We start from the raw sequence: 25,388 nt of genomic DNA on the forward strand, positions 1-25,388 counted from the left end.
AGGCTGAGACAGGAGGATCGTGCAGATTCAAAGCCAGCCTCAGCTACCTAGAGGCTCTCAGCAACTTAGTGAGACTCCATTTCCAAATAAAATATAAAGTAGGTCTGGGAGTGTAGCCCGGAGGTAGAAGGCCTCTGGGTTCCATACTCAAAAAAAAGTGGTATTTAAGCACTAATCTCTGACAGAGATAATTTGTACATCAAGTTCAAATATATGCAATATATCTACTGAACTTGAAAAGATATATTTTTTATCACATATAGAGGCTTGACCATAGTATGAAATATTTATTTATTGTATGGTTGGCCATGTCTTATATAATCAGTACTACCTTTTGGCACTGGCAAAATTAGGTGAAGTTATTTTTGAAGTGGTGATTAATTTTTATGTAGATTTTTATTGTTACTTTATGTTTGACTCTAACAGACTTTGAAATCTATGAGTTTAGGAGTTCATCCATAATACAGTCCATAACACACACATTTACTGAATTTTTTAGTGATTCAAAAAATTAGGCAATTCTATTCCTAACACATTGTCTTTAGACCAGTAAACACAGCCATGACTTCTTACCGACTATCCTAGGATTTTAGAGAAGTAATTGACTTGCTCCCCACTCTTACCTCCCAAAATAAGATCTGAGGACTCATATTTTGGGTTAACCAACTGCATTACTCGTAGGAAAGTAATGAAGTTTGTATAGATTTTAAGCGCCTTACAAAGAATGTTTAGTATCCATCGACTCAATGACTTTTCTTCCTAGTATACTACCCAATATGTGGAATCCTGACTCATGGGGGGAGTTTTCGCTAGTTCTATTTTAGTAACATTTGAGAACTATTTAAAAAAAATTAGCCTTTATGTGGTTAATCTTATAAGGTAGAGGTTTAATAATAGATTTTTTTCTGCATCTCTTTTGCTTCTGATTAAAATGTGTTAGTGGATTAGAATTTCTGTTTATTTTATTGTAGAAAAATAGACCTAACATAAAATTTACCATTTAACATTTTAAAAAGTGTAAGTTTGGTGATTATAAGTACATTCACATTGTGTGACCATAACTAGTATCCATTTCCAGAATTTTCTCATTTTTCCAAACTGACATTTATAACTCCTAATTTTCCTAGGCCCTGGTAACCACCACTATCTATAAATATGGCTACTCTAGGTACTTTTTCTATTTGTCTCTGTGTCGATTATTTTACTTATTTTCAAGGTTTATCCATGTTATAGCATGTGTCAGAATTTCTTTCCTTTATAAGGCTAGTATTCCATTGTATGTGTATACCACATTTTGTTTATCCATATCTTTCAGTGGATATTTGGGTTACTTCTATCAGTTCATTATATTAAAGGGCTTCATAGAAATTTAGTTACACCTTTGACTTTTGTTACTAATTTCCGAGTGAATGGCCACTTACGGCCAAGGTTTTTTTTTTTTTTTTTTTTTTTTGGTGGTACTGGGGTTCCTGGAAGCCCTTCTACTCCGGGCTACACTCCCAGACCTATTTTATATATTTTTATTTGGAAGCAGGGTCTCTTAAGCCAGCGTGGCTGGCTTCGGACTTGTGGGATCCTTCTGTCTCAGTCTCTCAAGCTTGGGGATTACAAGCCTGCGCCACCACGCCCGGCTATGGCCAAGTTTTTAAATCCTTATTGTTGTTTTTTTTTTTACATCTATTGTATTCTTCTACAGTTTCTCAAAATTAAATATTCACTTGTCATTTTGCAGATATCTGAATGTCTTTGAAAATTAAAAATCAGTGATTAACTTTAGAATTGGTTCAGTGTCCTCTCTGTGAGAAATAATTTTTTATCAAAAAATGTTATTAGCCCATGGTTTTCCTTTTCTAGTTCTGAATTATTTGAAATATTCCAACTTGAATATGTGATCATTTGTCACCTATTATTAAGGCTGTCCAAACTGCATAACATAAGCTTAGACAGCATCATAAAAACATTCAAAATATGTCCAGGTAGTCTAGCTAGAGTAAGTATAGCTCCACAGACTGTTTGGTCTTTGATTGCTTTTTAAAAAAATACTGAATTTCTTTCATACAAGTATATCTCTTTCTCACATATATGTATTTTCCCTCTATTCTTTCACCTTTGCCCTATTGCTTTATCTCTTTTAATGTTTTTTTCCCCCTTTCTCTCTCTTTATCTTTTTGTAAGGGGGAAAACAGGGTTATTATTCTGTAGAGTGTTCTAACAGAACACTAAAGGGCACAAACTCAGTATGTTTCAAAGTAAAATTAGACTTACTGAAGAGTTGTTGCTGTGAAATCTAGAACACTTTGAAATAGCCAGAAATAGCTTTTATTCAACAGACAAAAGAATGTCAGGCTTCAGTGTGATGAGATAAATAAGCCTCTTAGGGATTTTCCAAAGGATAGTTAGATGTCCAATAGCAGGCCAAATGAAATAAAATGTAATAATAGAGGCATATCAAAGGCCTTTAAAGCTCAAAGGAATACAATTCTAATTTCTATGTAGAAATATTTTTTAAGTTGATTCTCAAATAGCAAACAGGATTTTAATATTGAACAAGAGAAATGATGTGGCTAAACTGAGGGAAAAGTGTCATGTGATTTGATGAATAGCTAAAAGTGAAGATTGTAAAAGCTACAGGAATAACTGATGTGGAAGTGGATCACTGGGCCACAGAACCCTACAGGGGCAGGGAGACTTAACAATATCTCCTGGAGTGATGAACACTATCTAGATACTAGAACCCCAGTAGGTAGGCGCATGGGTTGAGGGTAGATGAGTGAGTCGGTGCATGGAGTGAGTTTTCTGTACTGAAGGGACATTGGAAGACATCAAGTTCACACTGCTGTTTTTATGCATCAGTGGGCCCATTCTGGCAAATAATAGGTTTGGATCAAAACCCAGATATTCTTACTCCTAGATTATTGAGTTCCTTTTATATTATAGATTATTTGTTACTATTTAACTTGATCTACGCATATAAATTCTTACCTATTATTGTTTCCTTTATAAGTTTTCTATTCTTCCTTTATCTACTTTCCCAAAGTTAGAGGTAGATGGGGTTTGATTGTATGGGCAGTAAAAAGCTTTTGAGACTACATTACTATTTAAATATATTACTGAATGATGGCTTCTAGAAAAATGAATTCTAAATTCCAAGATACTTAGTTCCCAAATATGACTTTGCAATAAATCCTTTAAGGGTAAGTAACTGCCCAGCTACATTGAAAAGGCTGTTCTTAGGGGAATTACAGTTTTAATGAACTAACAAAATCAGAAGTGAATAGCTACTTTTTCTTTCTTCTTCCCTATGCTTCTATATTACACCCATCTTTTTTGAACTTGTCTTCCATATGCTTCTATATTTACACCCATCACTTGCAGTGTCAGGAATTTGACAGGTAGTAATTTAATTCTGATTTGCTATTTTTACTTCTAGTCTTCTTTTAACTTACCAGTTATGTTTTGCTCAAATGATTATTTCTTTCTGGGGAAGACTCAGGAGCTGACACCTGAAAATTCAGTGGACATCTAGCCATCCAGAGTAACCTGAAAAGCATCCTAGTAGATTAAGTTTAGAGATATGCTCCCAAATTTAGAGACATATGCCTAAATTTTAATTCTCAATATCTTTTCCTAGATTTATTAGACTATTTTATGATTATATGTAATTTTGTAGAGTATTTCCTATGTTTATATTGCATAGTTTTCTGTATGTATGTATGTATGTATGTATGTATGTATGTATGTATGTATTATTATTATACTCTCATGTGAAAGTGTAGAGAGACTTTATTCCTGAATCCCTCCTGTCATATTTCCCAGCTCAGTCTCCACAAGTCTAACATGGAACGTGTAGGGCAGCCTAATTTCATCTTCTGGTCCTATTTTCTCTGCTGCCCAACTTGTCGTACACACTACTGCCAAATTAATGTTTACAAGCACTTCTCTGTTTTCCTTTTTCAAGAAACTTCTGTGACTGCTTTGCCTCCCAAATAAAGTAATTATCCCATCATTTAGGGCCATTCAGTTCAGAGTCACTGAATTCATTCTATTGCCTGGCACATTGAGATTGGTGCTTTCTGAGATGTGAGACCTGTCTTCTATCTGTTTTGCCTATACCAGTCCCTCTAACTGAAATAGCCTTTCTTGCTTATCACTCCATTTCTAGGAGACGAGAGCATACCCAATTTATTAAGTTCATTTGCCAGTATCATATTCTTCATGAAATTATCCCAACTGCCTTCTTTTAATTTTGCCTTAACAAAATGCAGTGAAGTGTGTGTGTGTGTGTGTGTGTGTGTGTGTGTGTGTGTGTACGCGTGCGCGCGCTCGCACGCATGCACACAAATGCTCACATATATACCCTACAGTGCATTATTGGTGGTTCTCTTATGGTACTTTCTACTTTGTGTTATATTTATTTATTATCTGCTATTCAGATGTAAGCCCATTGGTGCTGTGATTATCACAGCACCTAGTCTGTTATGTGTTTTTTGAAATATGTAGTGCTTGAATAAATGGCTATGTATCTCCGGGACATACTCCCAGACCTATTTTATACTTTATTTTGAAACAGGGTCTCACTGAGTTGGGGAGGGCCTCACTAAGTAGCTGAGGCTGGCTTTGAACCTCTGGGATCCTCCTGTCTCAGCCTCCCAAGCACGGGGATTACAAGCGTGCACCACCACGCCCTGCTTATCAATCATTTTTAAAAACAGCTATATCTTTATTATATTTATAGTTAGTATAAGATTCAATAACAGAATTATAATTTTATTAATCTTAGCATGTGTAATATAGGAGACTTGTTGACAGGTGAATTGTTTGACTGTTATTTTAAAAAATCATTAAATGTATAATTTTAAGTATTGGCCTTTTTTTTTTTAGTGCATTTGCACAGTATAACTTGGACCAGTTTACTCCAGTAAAAATTGAAGGTTACGAAGATCAGGTATGTTTTATATAAACATAGACTTTGACTATTCTTTCTTTGGTTTATAGCAACTCATATATTCTACAAGAATTATGGAGTGGTATGCTTAAAGATAAAAAATTTCATTTTAATCATAGCCACTTACTGTTAAAGTAAATGAAAATTTAATATATTTGGTTGGTTGAGACTAATAATATTAGTAGAATGTCTCTTTTAGAAATGGATGGGCTGGGCGTGGTGGTGCACACATGTAGTCTCAGTACTTGAGAGACTGAGATAGGATCACAGGTTCTCTGCCAGCCTCAGCTACTTACTGAGGCTCTCCACACCTTGGTGAGACAGTTTCAAAGTAAAGAATAAAAAATAGGGCTGGGTGTAGAGCTCAGAATAGAATGTCCCGGGGTTTCAATCCCTACTACTAAAAATAGAAAGAAAAAAAGAGAAATACTCAGGTGTAATTTATTTTAAGATTTTAGAAAAAAAATCACTTTAAATCTACTTTCTTGTTTTTTATAGGAAAAAATATCAGTCCTATATTAATTCAAAATCTAGAATATATATTAATAAGATTTATATCATAATTTGGTTGCTCTGGAATTCTATAATTCTTCATGTGAATAACTTAGCATTTAGTAATTATAAAGTGTTTTGATTTCCAAAATGAAAGAATTGTGAAGCTAAGAAAGGCCACAAAACGTCACTAGCTTTTTTTGTTGTTTAGAGTCAGTAATTGGTGATTATGTTAATTCATATCATGCCCATGTGAAGTACAATTTATATAAAACGATGCTTATGTGAAGTTCACTTTATATAAAACCATGTAAGGAGGGAACTGATAGACGGTAAAAGAAGATGGTTAGGAAAGAACCTAAGGCCAGGTGTGGTGGCACACTTGTAACCGCAGAACTTGAGAGGCTGAGGCAGGAGGGTCACAGGTTCCTGGCTAGCCTCAGCTTTTAAGTGAGGCCCTCTGCAACTTATGAGGCCCTGTTTCAAAATAAAGAGTTAAAAATAGGGCTGCGGGTGGCTTGGCATTAGAATACCCTTGGGTTCAATCCCCAGTTCCACAAAAAAATAAAAATGAAAGAACATAAGAGAAAGTTTTTAGTGGCCAATTTTGTTAAAGCTTGTGTTTGGAATTATTCATTAAATAATATGTAGTCTTTAGATAGAAGCTCATAAAATGCAGGGATACATATATATATATATATATATACACACACACACACACACACACACATACATACATACATACATACACATACATACATACACACATAGATAAAATTATAATGTTTTAATCTCCCCAATTTATTTTTGGAGATTTTGCTTTTTGATCTCCCCCTCCCCCTTTGTCTGTCTGTCTCTGTCTTTCTGGTTTTTTTTCTTTTCTTCTTTCTCTCTTTTTAAACCATTAAGAAGTGCTATTTTAGCCAGGTGTGGTGGTATATGCCTCTAATCCCAGTACTTAGGAGACAGGAGGATCATAGATTTACAGCCAGCCTCAGCAACTTAGTGAGCCCCTTCACAACTTAGAACCTGCTTCAAACTAAAAAATAAAATGAGGCTGGACATGTAACTCAGAAGTAGTATGCCCCTAGGTTCAATCTTCAGTGAAACACACACACACACACACACACACACACCCACACACACACACCCACCACCACCACCACCACCACCAACAACAACAACAACAACAAAAATGGTGCTGTCTTAAATATCTTCGTACATCTGGTCACACTGTGTTTTATTGGGATAAATTCCTAGAAGAAAATTTGCTGGGTAAGGAAGTACATCTTTTAAAAATGTGGGGTTCTTGGGAGGCTGAGACAAGAGGATAAAAGGTTTGCAGCCAGTCTCAACAACTTATGACTTAATAAGACCCTGTTTAAAACAAAAAAAGAATAAAATAGAGCTGGGAAGATGGCTTGGAGATAGAATGTTCCTAGGTTCAATATTCAATACCAAACATAAGAAAAGAGTGGGAAGTTTTCAATTTCATTTTATGAACCTAGCATAATTTTAATACTAATACCTAAAAAGATAAAACTATTTTCACATATGATGTATGATGATAGATTTTGTTTGTTTTTTGGTGGTACTGGGTTCCTGGAAGCCCTTCTACCTCCGGCTACACTCCCATGGGCTACACTCCCAGACCTATTTTTATACTTTTTTATGTGGAAACAGGGTCTCTTAAGCCAGCATGGCTGGGGCTGGCTTTGAACCTATGCGATCCTCCTGTCTCTGCCTCCCAAGCGTGGGGATTACAAGCGTGTGCCACTACGCCCAGCTATGATGATAGATTTTTAAATTTTATTAATAAATTTGATCTAGATATATCAAAAGAATAGCATACCAAGACTAATGTATTTAAGAATAGAATAGTTCCTTGTAAAGCAATATATTGGTCTTACATATTAACTAACATATCAGAGAAAAATCTAGTATCAATAGATAAAGGGATCTGAAAAACCCAGTAGCCATTTCTCATTATAAGGAAAACTTAAGTAAAAATTGAAGTAGAAGAAAACTTTCTAAATACAGTTGTTTAACAAAACCCATAATAAATATCATAGACTACAAATATGAGGACATTTAAAAATTAAAAACTTATTAGTTGTGCTTACTTCTTAAAATTATGATTTTTCATGTTATACCAAATAAGACAAAGGAATGAGAACCTGAAAATCTTAGAAAAGAAATCTCTTTGGTGATTGATTTATATATTTAAGAATACCAAGAGACTAGTAATATAATCCCTGACCCAAAAGAACTACTGATGTTAAAGAATTTAGGGAGGATGCTGAATTTAAGATGAGTACTAATGAAACACTTATTATCTATCTTTTCTTGCACCAAGGAAGTATATAAAACTAGAGATGAGGGTGGGATAGGTAATTCCACTTGAAATAATGGTAAGAATTGTACATTAATTCAGGAATAAGCTTAACAAGAAAGGCATAGGATCATGAAGAAAATAGTAATTGTCTTCATGAAACATAAAACAGAGATCTGAACAATGTAAGATCAACCACTCAGAAAATTAAGGGTTGTATGTTTTTTCATGTGGATGCTAAAGAGAAAATAAATAAAAGGGGCTTAAGATAAATGAGGGAGAGATCAGAAGAATAGTAAGAGGGGATGAAGAAAAAGTGATGGAAGGAGAGTGAAAGGAGGATAGAGGAAGAAAACAGTTGAGATAATGTTATGTCCAACTTATAAAGGCACCACGTCCAGTCTCAGTAACGTGCACATGGAATAGTAGGAGGGAGCAGGGTGAAGTGAGGAGGTAATATACCAGCCGATGTGTGCATGTAGCTCTTTGACTCTCACTCTGATTATAATTATAGTATCCAATAAAAGCATTTTAGAAAGCACATTATATCCCAATCTTGCTATTTAATTTTTTAATAATTATGAACATTTGTTAAGCACCAAGAATATACTGTAGTGGTTGACATATTAAAACATAATTACTGATATAATTCCCTGCCGTGAGCTTACAGTCTAAAATGAAATACAACAATGCTATAAGCCTACCTTAAAATTTCCTAAACTTAGAAATGGCTATTTTGAGGCCAGGTGTGGTAGCGCATGCTTATAATCCCAGCATTTGGGAGGCTGAGAGCAGAGGATCTCGATTTGAACATCCTCAGCTACTTAGCGAGGCCCTTTGCCACTCAGTGAGACCCTGTTTAAAAATAAAAAATAAAAAAAAACTAGGGCTAGGAGTGTAGCTCGGAGATAGACTGCCCCTGAGTTCCATCCTCAGTACAAAAAAAAAAAAGCTGTTTGGCAAATGGATGAGGCAAAATAGCCTGTTATTAACAGTGTTAATAAGGCTTTGAATATGATCCAGAAAAATACTGTACTCCTGTTTTTCCAAATTACTTGCTGAGAAAAAAGAGCACTTAGAAATTGGTAAGAGCAATGAATTATTTCAGGTTGCCTTATAGGAATTTAAAGAGATGCCTGTTGGCCCGAGTTTTCCCAGTATCCCGGCAAAGTCTCATGGAAAATATTACAAACTAGATCAAATTTTGTCTTCCATTCCACTTAAAACTTCAACTTCTTCTTTTTTTACCCATACATATGAGCTCCAATGATATCAAGGAAGAAAAATACTTTATCTAGAAAAATTACCCTCAAGTATTAGAGGCCTAACAATTTGAACTTCCAGGAAATATTAATTCATATTTTAAGAGAGGACTGAGCAAAGACAGCTGTGGGACCTTTGGCTATAGGACATGTAAACCTCTGACATGTAAACAAAGGCAGTTGAGTTCATATTTTTTTTTTTTTTTAACAGTTAGATGTCTCTTTATTTGTCTCTGTGTTTAACTCCAGAAAATATTGGTATGAACTATCCAACTCTTGTAATGATTTTAATGTTTTACTTTAATAGATTTTTAAAAAAATTTTTATTGGTGCACTGTATTCATATATCATAGTGGGATACAAAAAACTTTTGTAGACATACATGCACACATCGCCCAGTCAGCCCCCACCCGATCACCACCCCGTTCCCTCCCCATCCCTCCTTCTCTTTTTTTTTTTTTTTTAGGTGAAACTATCATATATTTATATATTTATTTTTCAGAAAAAATCTATCCTAATATGGAATATGGACTCTAGATACCCAAAACAATCTTGAAAAAGAACAAAGCTAGAAGATATATATTTTCTAATTTCAAACCAAATAAAGCTACAATAATTGAAACAGTGTAGTACTATTCTAAAGGCAGATATATAAACCATTGGAGTTAAATAAAAGCCTAGAGATACATTCTTCCATATATTGTCAAGTTATTTTTGACAAGGTTTCCACAGACATTTGGTGGAGGAAATAATAATCTTTTAACTAAATATTGTTGAAAAATAATAATTACATGAAAAAGAATAAAATTGGACCCTTACCTAATCCCGTATACAAATATTAACTCAAAATAGATAAAAGACCTAAATATAAATCTTAAGACTATAAACTTTTAGAAGAAAATCTGGGTCATAAAACCTCACAGCATTGAAATTGGCAGTGATTTCTTGGATATGATTTCAATGACACAGGCAACAAAAGGGTATACAAACTCCCTAAAAAATAAAATATTGTATATCCAAAGACAGTGTAAACAGAGTTAAAAGTTACTGATAGAATGGGATAAAATATTTCCAAATGCTATATCTGAAGGTATATTAATATTCCAACTAGAAATCCTAAAAATTAACAATAATAAAAGCAAACAATACAATTTAGAGATAGGTATAAGACTAACATAAATAATGAATCTCCACAGATAACTAATCTTAGTTGTCTGTTGGATAGAAAAATCTTGTTTCTCTGGTTCTGGTGTGTGTTACCTATTTCTTCTTTGTAGTTAATCTCTTTGAGTATTTTCTCTACTGCTGGTTTTGAAGACATAAATTCCTTCAGTTTCTGTTTGTCATGGAAGCTTCGTATTTCTCCATCTAATTTGATAGAAAGTTTTGCTGGGTAAGAAATTTTTGGCTGGAAGTTGTTTTCTTTCAGAGTTTGGAATATGTTACTCCAAGCCCTTCTGGCTCTCATGACTTGGTTTGGGAAGTCTGGAGTGATTCTAATTGGTTTGCCTCTGAATGTCACTTGGCCCTTTGTTTTTGTTGCCTTTAAGATTCTCTGCTTGGCTTCCACATTGGTCATTTTGACAATTATGTGGCGTGGGGATCCTCTTCTCCGATCCTGTCTAAAGGGAGTTCTATAAGTTTCCTGGACCTGTGTATCGACCTCTTGCTCTATGTCTGGAAAATTTTCTGCTATTACTTCCTTGAAGAGATTGTTGATCCCTTTGGTTTCACCTTCTTTTCCCTCCTCTATTCCAATTATTCTTAGGTTAGCTCTCTTAAAATGGGCCCATATTTCTTCAATATCAGATTCCTGCTGTCAGATATTCTTTTCTAGATTAGATACTATGTGTTCATTTTTGGATTGATCATCTTCTAAGAGCGAGATTCTATTCTCCATGTGGTCTAATCGGTTGTTGGTACTTTGAATTGAGGCCTTTACTTCATTAATTGCATCCTTTATCTCTTTTTGGCTCTTTCTGAATTCTTTTCGAAACACCTCTATTATTTCTAAAGTTATTTTCCTGATTTGATCTTCTAGAAATCTCTGAATTTCTGTTTTATTGGGTTCTGATGTTGTGGGGTTGTGGGCATTCATTGCTCCATTGTTATTCCTCTTTCCCATGATTTCGGGAATTTGTGCCTTCTCTGGGTTCTTCCCTTGGGTCACTATGACTTCACTTAAGGTGCTCTGGAACTCGAGTCTGTGGTATCTCAGTCACCAGTACTCCTTTACTGGGTTGTATCGCAAAGTTTCAGACCCAGGGAGTCAATAGAGGCTGCTTTAGACTATGGGGGGTGCCAGGTTGCGCGTTCTCCTATGGTGTGATATCTCTGCCACCGCCACTCCCCCACTGGGTCAAGTCCCTGATAGTCAGTACTGGGATTTCTCCTCTGGGGCCCGCAATTTGACTCACTGTTGTTGAATACGCAGATGGAGCTGTAGTGGACTTGGTGAATTCCCATATTTCTTCAAAGTGATTAAGAACATATATAAATGGGGGCTGGGGACATAGCTTAGTGGTAAAGTGCTTGTCTACCATTTGCAAGGCCCTGGGTTCAATCTCCAGCTCTGCCCCCAAATAAAAAGAATATATGTCGATGCATGCTTTTCTGATCCGTATTCCTTGTGTAGGAGTACATAAGACCCTATATTATAAACTATCCTATTTTGCCTATATGCATAGTATAATAATAAATACTTTAAAGGTTTTCATTGGTCATCATTGACAGAGGCACACTGAAGAGATTTTGATTATTGTCAAATGCAAAGACTGTTTTAAACTCTGAGAACATATAGTCTTAAACTACATATTGGTTATTTTCAACCATTTAGGATAGTTCTTTAAACTCTAATCAATCTTAAATTAATTTGATACAATTTGAATTAGAATTTTGAGCAGTTCCTTTATTTTGTATTTTCATAAATTTTAATTGTTTATTTTGATACTAGGAATTGAATCCAGGGGCATCCAAGGTCTCACTAAGTTGCTGAAGCCAGCCTCAAACCTGTGATCCATCCTCCTGTCTCAACCTCCCAAGTACTGGGATTACAGGCATGTGCCACCAAGCCTGGTTTCATATATTTTATATGGAAAAAATATGTGCTTGAAAATAACCAAAATGTAAAAGAGAACAGTTAAGAATAGTGAAGGAGAATTACCTTAAGAATTACATTATTAGAAGATATTTTACAACCAATGTAAAGTCAAGCCAGTGTGCTGTTGTATACAATACAAAAATAAGTGTAAAACAGCATAGAAAACCAGGATTTGGTTCTAGAATGTAAGAACATTTTACACAGATATTGGCACAACTGATTTTCATTAAAAAGGAAGTTAGGTTGGACATCTATCTTATATGACATACAGAAATAAATTGCAGATAGAGTTTAATTTTTTTTTTTTTTTTTTTTTTTTTGCGGTATTGGGGATGGAACCCAGAAGCATTCTACCTTCAGGGTACACCCCCAGCCCAATTACCCTATTTTGAAACAGGGTCTCACTGAGTTGCAAAGGGCCTTATTAAGTAGCTGAGGCTGTCCGTGAACTGTCATCCTCCTGTCTCAGCCTCCCAAATGCTGGGGATTACAAGAGTGCGTCACCATGCCCGGTTAACTAAAATTTTAGAAAATCTGAGGAGCTACAGACACAGCATAAGATCAGAAAGGCCACGTTAAATAAGACTGGAAAAGTCAAACTATACAGGATGGACATTTTGCTACATATTGATGTTTTTGAACCAAAGATTGAAACAGATGCCTTAAAAAACTTATGGGGAGGAGAATCAAGAAAAAGAATATTTACTCACAGTAAAGCAAATGGCCAACAAAGTTGAAACAATTTTTAGATCTACAGCAGCCTGAGAAATGTAATTAAAATCCTACCCATTCCTTCTAAAAAGAAAAGTTGTTGATGGTGGTGATATGGACAGAAACATAATCATGTATTGTTTGTAGAAATGCGATTGTTACAGCTTTTTTGGAAAGCGATTCAATCATAAATATATCTAAACCTTTTACCTGCTGTCTCTGTTACCACTGCTGGAAATCTAAGAGAAATAAAAACATTACAGAACAGTAAGATGACTATGGTTGACAACAGTTACATTTGTATTTTAGAATAGAATGGCATTTGAATATTTGTAACACATAGAAATGATAAATATTGAGCCGGGTGTGGTGGCGCACGCTTGTAATCCCCGCGCTTGGGAGGCTGAGACAGGAGGATCGCACGGGTTCGAAGCCAGCCTCAGCTGCTCAGTGAGGCTCTCAGCAACTTAGTGAGACCCTGTTTCCCAATAAAATATAAAAAAGGTCTGGGAGTATAGCCCAGAGGTAGAAAGCCTCTGGGTTCCACCCCCGTACCACACACAAAAAAAAAAAAAAAAAAAAAAGAAAAAGAAATGATTAATATTTGAGGTGATGTGTATGGCAGTTATTCTGATCTGATCTCTGTACATTATATACAAGTATTAAAATATCACGCTGTATTCCATAAATATGTACAATTATTGCATCAATCAAAAAAGAAAAGCATCCAATGAAAATAAAAACATCAGTATATTAAAATATATGATTTTGTTATTTTTAATGGTGTCTTTCCCTCCAATAAAGAGAACAACCTGGAAAAAAAGAGACGGTACAAAAATGATAAATTGTTATATGCACATTATGAGATAATTTGCAACTACTATAAAGAATCATGAGAGGTATATCAATAGACTGAGAGATTTCTCTAAGATTTGAATGTTGGAAAAAAGCATATACTTGTGTGCATGCATTCTTATTCTGTTCTTGAAAAATAATATTCTAAAAGCCATGTTTATGTTTGTATAAGCATGTATATATTTATATATTTAGGATTTCTTGATCATGAAAAAAATTTAGATACATCTTGTGTTTTTAACATATCTTATTACATCAGGGAAAGGAAAGTCCTATAGCTAAGGAGTCAAAGTTTGAGAGAGTTACAATGGTAGGAAAAGAGGGGAATCTTAAGAAATAAAACACAGAATATTAATTTTGCATGTATAATTTAAATCTATATAAATGAATAAATTGTTTTTTAAATTAATTTAAAATGACCTGACTGATTAGTTTATAAGGACAAAAGCAGACTCTTGAGAGCAGATGAGATTGTGAGCCCACAGCAAAGTAGAGCACACTGAAGGACTTCTTCCCCAGACTACAACCATTTCTGTAACTCTCCTGATTGGAGATCATTCCCAGTTCCTCAGTTTTGAGGAAAGAAGCCTGATTATCAGAAATAGTAAACTTCTGGTAGTTTGCAAAGGAAAATCTCTCTCTAACAGTGGGTGTAGTAGAGGATGCATATTTTCACAAAGTATTTAGAAGTTATGTTGGGAGAAAATCTGCTCTACCCTGAATGAGAATAGCCTCATTGCCTTTATGTTCCACTCTTTTGAAGTATTGTAGTGTACCATGTGTTAAACCAGTTGCTGGGAGTAAAATTGTTTTATATTTTTAAGGGCAAAGGTTAGGTGAATATATGTTAATATTTATCCGTACTTTTTATTTTAAATATTTTTTCCTAAATTCATTCTGACATTAAAGGTATTGATAACAGAACATGGCGACTTGGGAAATGGAAAATTTTTGGATCCAAAAAACAGAATCTGTTTCAAATTTGATCATTTAAGAAAGGAAGCAACTGATCCAAGACCCTATGAAGCGGAAAATGCAATTGAATCATGGAGAACTTCAGTAGAAACAGCTTTACGAGCTTATGTAAAAGAACATTACCCAAATGGGGTCTGCACTGTAAGTCAGCTGTGGGCAGCTTTCTGCTTTAGGCATTCTCTTAATGACCTTTCTCAGTTATAATTAAATTAATTTTCTTACCATTGTCTCAGTACTATTTTGTTGTTTGTTTTTTTGTGGGTCTGGGGATGGAACCCAGACCCACAAAAAAACACTTCGACCTCTGAGCTACACCCCCTGCCCTATTTTTTATTCCTTATTTTGAAACCGGGTGTCACTGAGTTGCAGATGGCCTAAGTAGCTGAGGCTGTCTGCGAACTGAGATCCTCTGGTCTCAGCCTCCCGAATGCTGGGATTACAAGCGTGCGCCACCACGCCCGGCTCAGTACTATTTTAAATTACCTGAGAAATAGCATCTCCTAGGATTGTGAATAAAAATGATCATCACAAAGTAGGTCCAGTTTTTACTTGTATGGAAACAATTATATTGGCATTTATATGTTTAAATATGTTACCTACTTTGTTATGATCACTGCATTTTGAATGAAAACATACTGTATCATGCTTTCTTGTTTTATATGCTGAATATTTTGTAGTACAAGTAGTTACAATAAATTTTACTTTGCTGAGTGTGATGGCACACACTTATAATCCCAGTACTTGGGAGGCTGAGACAGGAGGATTAAGCAGGTTCGAAACCAGCCTTAGCTCTACTTAGTGAGGCTCTGAGCAACTTAGTGAAACCCTGTTTTCAAATAAAATAGGTCTAGGAGAATAGCCCGGAGGTAGAAAGCCTCTAAGGTTCCATCCCCACTACCATTCACTCAAAAAATAAAAATAAATAAATAAATTTTACTTTATTGTGAGCCTTTGTTATCTGTTATAATTTGACTAGATGTGGATATTTGAGAATTTGTTTTTCTAGTTCCTGTATTGGAATGATCACCAGCTTTATATCCTTTTGTATGTTTCTGTCAAAGTGCTGTACTATCTTCAATATTTTACAGATGATTAAAATTGAGTATTTTGTGGTCCTAAATTCACACTTGTCCTTGTTTTCTTTACCAATAAGGTGTATGGTAAAAAAATAGATGGACAGCAAACCATCATTGCATGCATAGAAAGCCATCAGTTCCAGGCAAAAAACTTTTGGTAAGTTAACATTTTGTGTAATTGAAGGGATTTTAACATTGCTTATATTGTTTAGAGTTCTTGCATTGGTGATTAGGACTATATCTTCTTTGTTTATGATTGATTAAAAACAATATAAGCATGGCATGAAATATTAGTCTTTTGATACAAGAAAGGAATTTGGTCCATAAATGACCTAGTCATTAAAGGCAGCAGTAGCCAGGCGTGGCACACACTTGTAATAACTGCAGCTTGGGAGGCAGAGACAGGAGGATCGCACAGGTTCAAAGCCAGCCATGCTGGCTTTAAGAGACCTTGTTTCCAAATTTTAAAAAAAAGTATAAAATAGATCTGGGAGTGTAGCCCAGAGGTAGAAAGGGTTTCCAGGAGCCCCAGTACCACATACACACACACACAAAAATAAATAAATAAATAAATAAATAAATAAATAAATAAATAAAAAATAAAGAAAGAAAAAGAAAGAAAGAAAAGAAAGAAAGAGGCAGCAGTAAATTTGATAGCATTCCTTGACAGGGGTGTGGGAGAGAAGAGTGTTTTTGGAGACTAGCAGGCAGCAACCTATGGAGCATGTGTTCATGCAGGCAGACCAGTTGGCAGGCTCACATGCTCATTCTGAGGAGAGGATGTTCCTGAGTGAAACTTACGTGGGAAAAAGACAAAAGTTATTATAAAACAGAAAACCATGATTCTTTTGTAAAGTTGGGGACTCCAAAGTGGATGTTTTTATGTTTGATTGAACAGTCTGGGAAAATACAGTTAGAATCATATCTTGTGGTTTTGTATTTGAATTATTCAATTCTTTCTTTAAAAAGTCTAGCCCCCCAAAGTAATGACTTCCACTGTTATTCTTAGATATTTGACAAATTGTTGATCTTCTTTATATATAGATAAAAATATTACTGAGTTATTGCCAATTATAAAATTCTGGTTCTCTAAATAAGACTTTGCAACTTTCTTTTTTCTTTCTTTTTTTTTTTTTTTGGTGGTACTGGGGTTCCTGGAAACCCTTCTACCTCCGAGCTACACTCCCAGACCTATTTTATATTTTTATTTGGTAACAGGATCTCTTAAGCAAGTACAGCTGGCTTCAAACCTGCACAATCCTCCGTCTCCACCTCCCAAGCGCAGGGATTACAAGCATGCTCCATCATACCCGGCTACAGTTTTTATTATTAACTTACATATTTGTACCAGGAAATGTTTAATAAAATCAATACTATAGTTTACATAAATGTAATAACTTCTTTTGGAATTATGAAATAAAAATTGATCAGGACTAACATGTTATACAATTCTTAATAGTTTTCATATGTTGGGTATTAACTCTAGGTGTGCCATTTTACAAACTTCTGATTGGGTAGACTGCAAAAATATTTAAAGAAACCCAGAAATAATTTTACAGCAAAAGCTAGTATGGTGATTCATTAACACTATGTCCACTTAAGAAATAGTATTCAAAAAAGTTAACAGGTATTAATTTATACATCAGAATGCTTTAATATGCAAAGAGCAAATAAGATGAAAAGAAAGGTGCTATGAAAAAGCTGTCAGAAAAATAGGATACAATTTACTGGTAGACAGAAATTAATAATATACATCTTGTTTGTAATTTCTCAGTTTCTTACCGTGAATTTGTATACCAAAAAGGAAAGGGTGAAGGAGCCAGGTGTGGTGGTGCACACTTGTAATCCCAGTGCTTGATAGGCTGAGGCAGGAGGATCGCACAGTTTCAAAGCCACCCTCAGCTACTGAGTGAGGCTCTCAGCAACTTAGTGAGACCCTATTTCCAAATAAAGTATAAAATAGGTCTGGAAGTATAGCCCGGAGGCAGAAAAGCTCCTAGGTTCCATCCCTAGTACCACCACCAAAAAAAAAAAAAAAAAAAAAAAGGAAAGGGTGACTGTTATGTGAAAATTTAAACCTAAAGTTGGAATGTTTATAGCTTTCTTTCTGGCTACTGTTTAAAAAAATTATTTGGTACTTTTTATCTTATTAAGTATGGTAAATGTGATGTGTGTATGAAAGACCTTGGTAATCTAAACATTTATTCACTGTATTCTTAATTAAAACATACATAAGTGATTCATTTGATTAAATAGCTTAAATTTTTTCTTCAAGAAATAAACTTAATATTTAAACTTGGATTGTATTTTAACCCTTAACTTTAGAATTCTGAAGTTATTCATAATGTAGGTTCTTTCTTATCAGTTTGTGAAGATTAATTATGTCTTATAACTGAACTTATTAACCTTTTAATATTTTTGACTATTTTCAGTGATTAAAAAGTAAACATAGCATCTGTCTCCCACACACTCTCACACTGCAGCATTAAATTTAAGTCTGAAACTTAATATTGATTTAAATTATTTTCCCTACCTTATTTACAGCTGCTGTTTTTATTTTTAAGGAATGGTCGTTGGAGGTCAGAGTGGAAGTTTACAATCACTCCTTCAACCACTCAAGTGGTTGGCATCTTGAAAATTCAGGTATGAAATAAAACGTTTGTTTACTATTCTCCTGATGGTTCTGAACAAAGAAACAATTCATAAGTTTACATTTTTATAATACGCCACATGTCTTTTCCAGATTTTTGTTTTGGCATAATGATAAAAACAAGTACTGTGCTTTAAATCTTTTAAATAACCTTGCAGTTTGTTCCCTAGTCATCAAAAATCTGTAAGGATAGCTGACAGATTCTAAAAATTGCTAAAGTTAGATACTACCATTTGGTCTGCTCTTCTGTCATCGCAGTTGAGTGGAGTTGGGTGAAATATAGGATTTAGTGTGTGGATGTCTAATATGTGTGTGTGTGTGTATATATATATATATATATATGTATATATATATATATATATGTATATATAATTATTCCTGTGCTCATTTGGCTTACATGGAACCCACTAGAATTGAGTTTTTACTGTTAATGTAAGCTAAAATACATGGAAGAACATTTCATAACTAAATACTTATTTGGATGTAAGTATTACTAAATAAGTAAAAGTACTGACTAGTGTTCTTAAATTTTGGTTTACCTACATTTGATGATCAGCTATCATGAAAGATACTGCGCCAAGAGCTGTAAAAGAATGAAAATGGATCCGACAGTGTGGCTGTGTGACAATCTGACTCTGGTATACATTTCTGGTGTTTAATACAATTGTCTTTATGACTTGATGCCTACACCCTCAGGGACCAGAAGATAGAAACCACGAGTACAGAATTTGAAATCAGACAGTCTGAGTCTGAATCCCAGCTCTGCCAGTTATTATTTGTATTACATCAGAAATTCATTTAAATTATTTTCATTTGTGTCCTCATTCACTTAAAAACCACAGTTAAAAAACTGGTATGTTTGAGGATTGGTTAATGGGGTAAAATGGTTAGAACCAAATCAGACACAAAGGTGCTGAATGGTAACTATTATTGTTAACATTATTCTCTCCGTTAGGCGTCAGTATCTCTTAGCACATTTTAATATGATGCCTCTGGTTAGACCAAAGCTTATTGAGTACTTAGGTTGGAATGTACATAAGGTGGGTAAAAGAGAGGAGTCACTGGGGAAATGCAGAGGTGACTGACAAATCAACTTTGTGCCTTGTATGGCATAAAATATGTCTGGACTATATTGAAGTTAAGAGTGAATCACTAAATGGTCTTAAGGAGAAATCTAGATTTACATTTTAAAAAAAATGATCTTTCTGATGGCAACATGAAAAATGGATTAGGGACAGCAAAGGAGCCAGCAATTTAACAAAATAAAGACATGATTACATGCTGTACACTCTGCTAAGTTTTGAAACCAGAGCTGTGAACCAGAGGCATCATACTGAATATTCTGGGTTTTAGTACCAATTAAATGGCTATAAGGTAAAAAAAAAAAAAATCTAGAAGTTAGATCACTAAAAAATTTACACCTGCCAAAATAATTGTAGGAACATCGAACTAGTATCCTTTTTTAGACTGAGGATACGAAGAGTCTTGATGGAATTCAAAAGGTCTTGCGTTCTGCAGAAAAGTCTGGGCTAAAGCTAACATGAGTATTCATCTGCAGTGATGTGATTGCTGAAGCCATGAGGATCTTGCTGATTCCTATAACATGCTTTTTGTGATTTCTTTTTCTAATAGGTTCATTATTATGAAGATGGTAATGTTCAGCTAGTGAGTCACAAAGATATACAAGATTCTCTAACAGTGTCTGTAAGTAACTAATTCCACAATAAAATAAAAGGAACCTAATTCTTCTATAAAACCAGAACAGTTTCAGAACTAATATTTTAGGTAATACTTTTGCTTCAGAGTATTTTAAGATAAAGATGATAATTATAGTTCTGTACCTAACTTTGTAACAGCTCTGTTGAGATATAATTCACATGACATTTAATTCATGCTCTTAATTCATGCTCTTAAAGTATGATGTTTGTACATCAATCACTTAGATTGAGTTGTTCAACAGTCACCGCAAACTAATTTCAGAACACTTTCATGTTCCCTAAAGGAAACCCTCTGTCCATTAGCAGTTACTCCTCATTCTCCCCAGCCCTTCTCCCTGCAACCACTGCTCTACTTCCTGGCCTATCTATGGCTTTGGTATTCAAATGTTACATATAAATGGAATCAGATACTTCTTTCACTTAGCAAGATTTTGTTTATTCTTGTTGGAGAATACATAAATACTTCATTACTTTCTGTTGCCAAAAAAGTATTTCATTATATAGATAGACACATTCGTTAATGGGCATTTTGGTTATTTCCTACTTTGCTATGAATGTTCATATACTCTTTTTGTATAGACATTTGTTTTAATTTTTCTTTGTAATATACATAGTGGAACTTCTTGATCATGTGCTGTGTATTTAACATTTTGAAAAATTGCCAAGCTTTTTCAGAGTGGCTAAATCATTTTGCAGTTCCACCGGCAGTATATGAGGGTTTGAATTTTTCTAAATATTTGCCCAAACTTATCTTCTTTATTATAGCCATCCTAATCAGTATGATGTGCGTCTTATCATTTCTTTTTACATTTTCCTGATGACTAATGATGTTGAGCATGTTTTATGTGCTTATTGACCACTTACATGTCTTTGGAGAATGTTCCATTCCCTTGCCCCTCTCTCCCCTCCCCCTCTTTCTTCCTCTCTCCCCTCCCTCCCTCCCTCCCTCTCTTGTACTGGGGATGGAGCCAGGGGCATTCTACCTCTGAGCTACACCTCAGCCCTATTTTTTATTCTTTTTTTTTTTTTTTTTTTTGTGGTACTGGGGTTCCTGGAAGCCCTTCTATCTCCGGGCTACACTCCCAGACCTATTTTTCCATTTTTATTTGGAAACAGGGTCTCCTAAGCCAGCGCGCGCGGCTGGCTTCGAACCTGTGCGATCCTCCTGTCTCTGCCTCCCAAGTGTGGGGATTACAAGCGTGCGCCACCACGCCCGGCTTATTCATTATTTTGAAACAGGGCCCCACTAAGTAGCTGAGGCTGGCTGTGAACTGGGATCTACCTGTCTCAGCTTCCCAAAGGCTGGGATTATAAGCATGTGCCACCTTGCTCAGCTCAGCTCCTAGCCCATTTCTTAATTGCTAATTTGTGTTTTTATTATTGAGCTGTAATTGTTTATTTCTAGGTACAAGTCCAGGATCAGATAAGTGATTTGCAAGTGTTTTCACCTTTCTGTGTATTATCTTCCCTTTCTTGATTGTCCTTTGCAGGAAAAAAACCTAATTTTGATACAGTTTTATTTATTTTTTTCTTTTATGATGTGTGATTTTGTGCTTTTAGTATATTAATAGAAGATTGACCTCAGTATTATCTGTGAATTATGAAGTGTTAGCTTTTACATTTACATCTATGATCCTGTGCTGGATTTCCAAACTGGATTGTATATACTTTCTCCAGAGTGATTTCATCATTCTTTCCATTGCATATGCAACTCTTTTCTTGTTGAAGTTTTTGATCCCAGAGGTATTAGCAATATAACATTAACAGTAACATTTTCTTATAAATTAGTGTTCTCTCTATGAAAGTACCAGTGTATCAAATACTGTAACTGCCAATATACCAAATGACCCAACTTACAAATGTTAAAGAAAAATATTTTTAATTTCAAGAAAGTATTTAATTTTAAGAAGCATGTAGGAACATGTTGGGCCAGGTACTACTTGAGAAGAGAATGGAGCTCTATATTTTTTAAGATTTTCATCAACACTTAGGTGATTTCTACTTTTTTTTTGTGTGTGTGTGGGTGTAAGAATTAACCCCGGGGGATTTGACCTCTGAACTACACCCTTTGCCCTATTTTGTATTTTCATTTTGAAGCAGGGTATCACTAAGTTGAAGTGGGCCTCACTCAGTATCTAGACTGTCTGCGAACCACAGTCCTCTGGTCTCGGCCTCCCAAATGCTGGGATTACAGGCATGCACCACCAAGCCCGGCTAGGTGATTTCTACTTTTGTGCTAAATAGCTCTCCTTGCAAAGTCTGCCAGTGTAAGAAACTTAGGAATGTCTGGACTTCCCAGATACTGTGTTGCATATAGTTATGTATTTGTATTTGTCACATGTAGTATTTGTATTATTACAAGGGTATTTGGAACTATCCTCTTTGGAGAGTTTGACATTAAAGAAAGATGCCTTTTAAGCTTTGTCCAGAAAATTATAGACTATAGATATGAGAGTGGCTATCCTAATTAAACTTTGTTAATATGCTCATTCTGAATCTCAGGAGTAATTACTTTTTTACTTTATTATTTACAATTCTTATTGCTTCATTTTTGGAAAGAGATATTTGTATGCAAGAATATATGTAGTATATGTGTATGTACATATAAACACAAAATATGTAAAGTGAAGTATTTTACCACTTGATATTAAATAGAAATATAGATTTCCATAACTTTATATAGTTAGGAACAATGCAATCAAACTATATATTGGCATATTAAATATTATTAAAAATATTTAAATAGAATTTACCTTAAATATGCTCTTTCTGATTGTAAGTTTTTGCATCATTATGGTGGTAAATATTTCGCAGTAAATACTTAATATTTAGACAAATAAGGCATAGTCATGAATTAGATGAAGTTTTTGCTGAACTTTTTACCTGTAAATGTTGTCTATTAGATTGTATCTCAAATTTTCATCATTATATAATGATGAAAATTTAACTTACCTTAGGTTAAATATAGAAACCAGGCTCATTCTATAGACTTTTAAAATACTGTTTGCCTGGTCTTTTGGACTTAGAGTAACTGATCTTATAGTTTTTTCTTTACTTATTGTCATCTTCATCTGTATTATTTTTAAATTACAATACTTAACCATACATATATTTTAAAATAATAGTGTTTTAAATTACCATTTTATATATTTTTGGTTATATTTTTCATTCAGAATGAGGTGCAAACAGCAAAAGAATTTATAAAGATTGTAGAAGCTGCTGAAAATGAATACCAGGTATGATTTTTTTAATATTATATAACCTATTTTCACCTACAGTGACACTAAAATTTTTATTTTAGTCGTAATCCTGAATATTTTCACTGTTTTACTGTACATATAGTTTCTTTGTTGGGTGTTAGCTTAGTACAAGGGCAGATTTGTGAAAATGTTGTTTAAAAAGTATTGACAGATAAATTAAGTGAAGATTTTTTATTTTTAAAACACTGACTCTCCTTTAGCCAACTGGAATTTTTGCATATTGGTCAAAACATGCAAATTTAAATTTTCTTTCTTTTTGTTGTGATACTGGGGATTGAACTCAGGGACATTGTACCTCCAAGCTACATTTCTAGCTTTATATTATTTTTTACTTTGAAACAGCGTGTCACTAAGTTGCAGAGGGCTTCATGAGGTAGCTGTGATCCTTCTCCTCTCTCAGCTTTCCAAATACTGGGATTACAAGCATGTGCCACCTTGCTTGGCTTAAGTTTTATTTCTGATTGAAATTTTAATTGAGATGTGTCCTAAACCATTTGGATTTTATTTAATCTGCTTAGATTCTAATGTTTCATTTTGTGCTCTACTTTTTACATTATTAGTTTTTAAACTACATACTTGAACTTAACTATTTGTGAATTATGCAAGTTTCTACCCCTTATAAACAGTAATTTATAATTGTTCTGACTGAAATAGTAAAGTAGATGTAAAATGAGGATACAGCTATTATATCAATTTATAATTTCATTAAGGTAAGTTATTCAAAATGATTATAAGCTTTTTCTCATAGATGCTTTTAAATGCTTTTAAACTATGTTGGGAGCTGGGAATAGTGGCACATGCTTGTAATATGAATACTTGGGAGCCTGAGATAGGAGAATCATAGGTTCAAGGACAACTTCAGCAGATAGTGAGACTTCTCAACCTAGTGGTACACTGCTTCGACATACAAACTAAAATAGGGCTAGGAGTGTAGCTCGAAGGTCGAATGCCTCTTGGTTCAATACACATACACAAAATACATGTTGGAATTTTTGATAATTTAAAAGCAGTTAAAAAATTAGTAAAGATTATTCTACTATAAATTATTTTGTTTCTTTCATTTAAAGTTCTAACTACTGTTTTTCATAGACTGCCATCAGTGAGAATTATCAGACAATGTCGGACACTACTTTCAAAGCCTTACGTCGACAGTTGCCAGTTACGCGCACTAAGATTGATTGGAACAAGATCCTTAGCTACAAGATTGGCAAAGAGATGCAGAATGCATAAGATGAACATTGCATGGCGGATCATTTTAGTGTCTTTGCGTTTAAAAAAAAATTGTTGCAAAAGTATTCAGAACTGTCAAGTTGCCCAGTCACATGGGCTGTTGCCATTTAAAATCACTGTAATTAATTAGTTTGGTTAGAGCACAAAGCTTAGCTAATCAACCATTATTTTTCATTTCTTTTGTTCAGAGATGGCTGAAAATGAGATTTGTTTAAATGTCTTTTACTTTCTGTTATTCCTTTCTTATAATGAAGAGATGATTCCTCTAGTTTGTGGTTAAACACTTTTGAAGTATTTAAAAAATATTTTACTTACTGTAACCCTGAAATTGTCTTTGGCTTATGAAATGGGTAACTTTTGATATTAGCCCAGTTCTTTTTAATAAGGTCAATAATGGACATTCTAGTTTAAGGTGGTTGATGGACTTAGCCATATATGCTGCTAAAGAAATTGTCTACCTTTTCCCCCTCACCTCTTCTACTTATATAAGATTGAAATCAGAGGGAAAGCATTTTCTACATTGTGTTTAAACCTTTCAGTAAGGTTATTTAGCTAGCTTAGTGTTTAACTAAACTTTTTTTTAAACAAGGCCAAGGTCTATTGCTGTTTTGAAATTCTGAAATTAAATAAGAATACTTATTTCAGAAATGCATTTAATGCTTTTTTCTTGTGACAGTTACGCAAATTAGCTTGAATTCCGTATGTCCCTGAGTTATTTTTATCATAAAGCCACAAATGTATTATAACAAGGCAAATTGTAATATATATAATCATGAACTCAT

At 34.3% G+C, this 25,388-nt stretch overlaps 1 protein-coding gene across 2 annotated transcripts in view; it reads left to right on the forward strand.

Annotated features, from left to right (window-relative positions):
* Positions 1 to 24,685, forward strand: part of CAPZA2 (capping actin protein of muscle Z-line subunit alpha 2) — a gene marked incomplete at its 5' end in the record, with an annotated part of 46,244 nt that extends 21,559 nt beyond the window's left edge. Inside the window, 7 exons of one of the 2 annotated variants that reach the window (XM_080701063.1) lie at positions 4,882 to 4,945; positions 14,607 to 14,813; positions 15,826 to 15,905; positions 18,313 to 18,391; positions 20,031 to 20,102; positions 23,290 to 23,352; positions 24,466 to 24,685. In XM_080701063.1, coding sequence (XP_080557189.1) covers positions 4,882 to 4,945; positions 14,607 to 14,813; positions 15,826 to 15,905; positions 18,313 to 18,391; positions 20,031 to 20,102; positions 23,290 to 23,352; positions 24,466 to 24,606 — 706 coding nt within the window. In that variant the 3' untranslated portion in view covers positions 24,607 to 24,685. The remainder of the gene's footprint in view (positions 1 to 4,881; positions 4,946 to 14,606; positions 14,814 to 15,825; positions 15,906 to 18,312; positions 18,392 to 20,030; positions 20,103 to 23,289; positions 23,353 to 24,465) is intronic. The other variant, XM_080701064.1, reaches the window with a different exon arrangement.
* Between the last annotated feature and the right edge of the window lie 703 nt (positions 24,686 to 25,388).

Source organism: Muscardinus avellanarius (assembly GCF_963383645.1).
Source record: "Muscardinus avellanarius genome assembly, chromosome: 9".
Lineage (NCBI taxonomy): Eukaryota > Metazoa > Chordata > Mammalia > Rodentia > Gliridae > Muscardinus > Muscardinus avellanarius.